At 56.0% G+C, this 5,371-nt stretch overlaps 2 protein-coding genes across 2 annotated transcripts; one reads left to right on the plus strand and one right to left on the minus strand.

Annotated features, from left to right (window-relative positions):
* Positions 1–73: 73 nt before the first annotated feature.
* Positions 74–2,393, minus strand: PADG_12430 (uncharacterized protein; the record flags this gene model as incomplete). The annotated part of the gene is made up of 4 exons (XM_010765365.1): positions 74–1,668; positions 1,743–1,961; positions 2,114–2,147; positions 2,223–2,393. The coding sequence occupies 4 exons, from the start codon at positions 2,391–2,393 to the stop codon at positions 74–76; spliced, it is 2,019 nt and encodes a 672-aa protein (XP_010763667.1).
* Positions 2,394–2,855: 462 nt separating this feature from the next.
* On the plus strand, positions 2,856–3,878 carry PADG_12431 (uncharacterized protein; the record flags this gene model as incomplete). The annotated part of the gene is made up of 2 exons (XM_010765366.1): positions 2,856–3,073; positions 3,614–3,878. 2 exons carry the CDS (start codon positions 2,856–2,858, stop codon positions 3,876–3,878), a joined length of 483 nt encoding a protein of 160 aa, XP_010763668.1.
* Between the last annotated feature and the right edge of the window lie 1,493 nt (positions 3,879–5,371).

The raw sequence follows: 5,371 nt of genomic DNA on the forward strand, positions 1-5,371 counted from the left end.
AAAAAAATAAAAGGGGAAAAAAAAAAAGGGGGGGGGGGGGGGGATTTAAAAAAAAAGGTGGGCCATCTTCAACTCACGTAGGCGTCAGCAACCCATTCTCCACCGAAAACGGCTCAACCATCAACCTAATCCCCTTCACCCTCTCAAACCCACTAAGCCCAAACTTCCTGCCCACCCGCTCCAAATCCCCCATCACTGCGCCGACAACCCTCTCGTCGTCGGCCGCGCCCCGCAGCGCCGCCGCATCGGCCGCATCGACAGCCCGGCCCAGCACCCTGGCCGCAAACGCCGCAAACGTATCCGGCTGCACGCCCAGGATGGCCACGAGGGAGTTCCGCACCGAGTCTCCGTGCACGAACGCCTGCGCCAGGTACGAGCAGGCGCTGGTGTAGATGCCCTCGATGCGCTCGGGGGCGACGTATTCGCCCTGCGAGAGCTTGAGGAGGTTCTTGCGACGGTCGATGATGGTGAAGCGGCCGTGGGCGTCGATGGTGCAGATGTCGCCGGTGCGGAACCAGCCGTCCTCCGTCATCGCGGCGCGGGTCTCGGCGGCGTTCTTGTAGTATTCTCTGAACATCGAGTTGCCCCGCAGCAGCAGCTCGCCGCGCGGGTGCGGCTTGTCGGTGACCAGGTACTCCATGTCTGGCAGCGAGAGGAGGCAGGCTTCGGTGGCTGGGTGGATGGTGCCGCAGTGGCCCGCGGAGAGGTCGTGGGGCGACTGGCAGAGGCTTGTTGCGTAGCTCTCCGTCAAGCCGTAGCCCTGCACGATGTCGCAGGCGAAGGCGACGCGGAGGAATTGGTGGAGGGATTCGTCGAGCGGGGCGGAGCCGGAGACCATGGTGCGCATGCGCTCGAAGCCGAGAGCCGCCGCCACCTTGCGCGACCAGATGCGGTCGTAGAGGAGGTGTTTGTTGGTCACGGACGAGGGAGGGGCGTGCACAAGGTTTGCCGTCTTGGTCGCGACGACGTGGCGTGACAGAGCGCCCTTGAAGCCTGGAGCCTCGACCGTGGAGGCGCGGATGGCGCTGCCAAAGCGGTTGTACAGGCGCGGCACGGAGGGGAGGACGGTCGGCCGCAGCAGCTTGAAGTCGTCGACTAGCTCGAGGACGTTGCCGTGGAAATAGCCTATGCCGGCGCCACTCCAGAGGTGCATGTGTTCCATGAGCCGGCCAAAGATGTGTGCTAGCGGCAGGTACGAGCAGGAGACGTCTGTGGGGAATTGCATGCAGGTTGAAAGGCCGGAGGAGGCAGCGGCGACGGCGTTGGCGTGCGTGAGGACGACGCCCTTGGGGTTGCCGGTGGTGCCGGAGGTGTAGTTTATTGTGATGATGTCGGCCGGGGAAGGGGGGTTGGCGGGGCGGTTGAGGGAGGCGCCGAGGGTCTCGACTTCGGTGAGGGAGAAGATCTGGACGCCGGCTGCAGCAGCGAGGGGGGAGAGGATGTCACGCTTTGAGAAGCCGGGCTGTTCGCCGGCGTCGAGGGGGTCGAGGCAGACGATGAGTTTTAGGGAGGGGAGCTGCGGCTTCAGCTCGATGAGGGTTGCGATGTGGGGGAGCGAGGTTACTACGCAGGTCAGCTCAGCGTTGTCGATGATGTATTGAGTGGCGTCTGCGCCGAGGGTTTCGTAGAGTGAGACGGTGTATAGCGATTGAGACATGCACGCCAAATCTGGGGTGGAATGTTAGAAGCCTCCCGAACGTCTCCCGTAGCATACATATCAAGAGGAGGTGGTACACACACACCTGTAAGCTGCCATTCCGGTCTGTTCTGGCACCAGACTCCAACACCGTATTGCTTCCCCTGCACGCCAATGCGACTGTGGAGCTCCACCAGGCCAACCCCAAGGGCTGCCCGCCGTTTCTGCACGGTCCGATAATCCATCCACTGATAGGGGCCGAATTCCTTCTTTGCAGGGTCCCACGGCCGCGATCCGAGGCAGTTGTTTTTGGGATATCGATTGGCTAGTGATGAAGAATCAGCATTGAAATATAATTTTTTTATTTTCATCTTTATTTTATTTTTATTTTATTTTTATTTTATTTTATTTTTTTATTTATTTTTTTTGCGCTTCTATTTTTCCTATTTTAATTTCCTCTATTGTTGACGGACATACCGGCAGACTCGAAGATATCATGGGCAGTGAGGACCTGAGCCCAGTTGGCATGCCTGTCAGCGCATTTCCACCGAGAGATCTATAGAGTAGGCTACAGAGATACACATACCAGCGGGTCCAGGGTCTTGAGCAGCTCGCCGCTACCAATCTTCCAATGGCGATATACAGGGGTACGACCAGGTTTCTCGGTGCCCGGGATAATGACTGATGCCGGGGTTCCCTTTGGCGGGGGGCCGGCATAGGCCTGACCGGCAGCGGTCATTGGGTTTTGGGAGAACATGGCGATGCTCTTTTGTGTTTTTTGTGTTTTGTTGTATTCTGCGTCGAGAGAGAACGGACGTGGGAGGGAGCGAGGGAGCGGGTTGGATTGGCAGCGGCAGAGGCCTCTGCAGAGAGTGGACGGCTTTTCTCCGCGCGGGGCGATGAGTTTGCAATTATGCTTGTACAAGAGAGGAAGAATTGAGGGGGCGCGTGGGAGAGGGAGCGGGAGCGGGAGCGGGAGCGGGAGAGAGGAGGGAGAGAGGAGGGAGAGAGGAGGGAGAGAGGAGGGAGAGAGGAGGGAGAGAAAGGAGAGGAGAGAGAGAAAGGAGAGGAGGAGAGGAGGAGAGGAGACGAGAGGAGACGAAGACGACAAGGGATGTTGAGGGTGAGAGGAATGAAATGTTCTATAGAAGCGAAGAAACGAACGAATCAATGAGTGAAGAAAAGAAAAGTTGGAAGAGAAACAGGAAAAGACAACAACATGGCGCCGCGGGGGAGCCATTCAGCACATCCACATCCACTCCACATGCACCTGATTGGACTCCCGGTAAGGCCAAAGCCACAGGCAGACAGACATTGGAACCGACACGAGCCCGAGCACGAACGCATATTCCTCCCCCGCGGCGAGCCACACGTTCGCGCGAACCAGGGACCGGGCGGGTGTACGCCGTCAACTGGACTCCGCTTGCACCGCACCATGTATGGTAGGATCCTACATCCAACGCATCCAACGACATCCATCCGCATATGTGCTCTGTGGCGTTTTTTTTTTTGGGGGGGGGGGGGGGGGGGGGGAGAAAACGGAATAGGGGGTGGATTGGACCGTAGACCGTAGACCGTAGACCGTAGACCGTAGACCGTGGATTGGACTGTGGATTGGACTGTGGATTGGACTGTGGATTGGACTGTGGATTGGACTGTGGATTGGACCGTGGATTGGACCGTGGATTGGACCGTGGATTGGACCGTGGATTGGAGCCTATGAGGGAGTCTGCATTTCGGGCCATCCCAAGGGGCGGCGATTGGCTGGCTGGGTCAGATACGCTTTGGTCAAGCAACGGTTCGGCCGCGGGGGGGGGTGAGTTCCACACGTCCAAGTGCGTTATCTCGAAGTTTGACTCGGGGCTGCAACGAAATGGCCGAGGTTCAGATTTCCGGGAGGGGGGGGGGGGGAAATTCCCACACTTTCTCCAACTGCTGGTGGTTTGTTTATTCCTGGAATTGCATCCATCGACAAAGCTCTGCAAAAAACGGACTGGCCAACTGCAGATGCCCAAGTCAGCGCCTCCGCGCCCACCACCCGCCAATAACCACCGTCCTGCAAGTCGCGCAACTCAAAATACGATCTCAGATTCTTCGTTCCAGAGGTCCTAAGATCCAATTCGCCCAATCTGTATGTTTAGTGTCGCTGCTTGCGGAGCCGGTGTCAGCACCTTTTTTCCAACTCGCGCCAAGTGGAACTACGAGTGCAAGGTTCAGTCACATTTCTCCGGCCAGTGCTTGAAACCCCATGGATGGATTGCAAGCTGGCATGTGCCGGCGCATGGAAGATGCGCGAGCCTCGGCCCATTCCAGTGTCCTACAGTTGTTATAACCTTGGTTGACTCTCCCTGGTCGAGTCTCCTGCCGCCAACCCTGGAACTGACGCCCGTCAGTCTGTCACTCAAATGTTGATGCTGCCTCCCAGTTCCGCGCCCCCGCCTGTTCGGCTGCCCGCCGCTCGCAGCCAAAAGTAGGTCCGTATACGCTGGTTTTAGCTTACCCCACAACACAACATGATTATCCTGCTGCTGTGGGGCGATCCAGGATGTTGTTAAGCAGTTTCTCCTTGCAACATGTGGTCTGGATTCTTGGGACGGGGTGACGTCTAATGTAGATAGATTAAATCGCTGGAGATGCGGCCTGAACATTGCAAATGTGACGCAGGTTGGATTTGGTTGGATTTGGTAAATCCCGAGATTCATACTGGGCAATGAGCTTCTGGAATCAACATGGCCAATAGCTTACATGTATATTATTATATGTATGTATGTCTACGTGCAGTGGAGCTAGCAGGCGATAAGAGAACATTCCGTCAAACCGGGACTTTACAGCAGATAAAATTACATTTCTACAAAACAACCCGGTTTATAGGAAGAACAGACGAAGGGGCCAGAATGAGAGAGAGGAGAGGAAAGGAGGAAAGGAGGAAAGGAGGAGAAGAGAAAAAGAAGAGAAGAGAAGAAGAAAGGGAAAAATCAACAGTCGATACTTCGACGCAGCCACATCTTATTTCCTCTTCCACCAACTCTGAAACCGCCCCCAAAAGTCAAATATTCCAAATCATGTCCCAAATGGGATGGACGGATCGCCCGTAGATGCAAACGATGGATATCATCCACGTTGGCTTGTTTCCTGGGCTGTTTTTTTTCGGCTCGTTACTTTTGGCCTAGAGAGTCACCTTGGACCCCCTTTTGTCAAACTTGTACCCGTGGACATCTGTATTTCTATTCAAAGTGTGACGATGTCGTTGATCTCACCGCATGGTCGGAACCGGGTGCCAACCCTTTGTCTTGCTGATAACCCCCAGGCATGACGTAGAACATCCGATCCATGTTCTCTTGACACGCAACGCAACAGGGCTCGGCATATTTTGATCGCAAATATTGCATGCGACTGCGTGGGTTCTTGCTGTCATCGCACTGATCTTCCCGGGCGGAATGGCAGAGTGTTGGTCACTGTGGGTTCATTTGCCCATGGTCGCGGTCAAGCAGACCTGAAATCATCATCACACAGCTATCTATCTGGCGCAGCATTCAACAGCGTCCATTGCCCTAGCCAATCGCCCCAAGGGTTTCCGAATCGCATCCAAAGATGGGGGGTGAGAGCCAGGGACATGTCTAAACCATTGTCCAAGGGTCCCAAGGACTGTGGGGGCGTTGGGAAGTCCCATCGGGAAGGATGACCCGACCACACTGCTAGGCCAACTGTACATTCCTGGACGGCTTAAAGCTCTCG

The sequence above is a fragment of the Paracoccidioides brasiliensis genome (genome assembly GCF_000150735.1).
Source record: "Paracoccidioides brasiliensis Pb18 unplaced genomic scaffold supercont2.16, whole genome shotgun sequence".
NCBI lineage: Eukaryota > Fungi > Ascomycota > Eurotiomycetes > Onygenales > Ajellomycetaceae > Paracoccidioides > Paracoccidioides brasiliensis.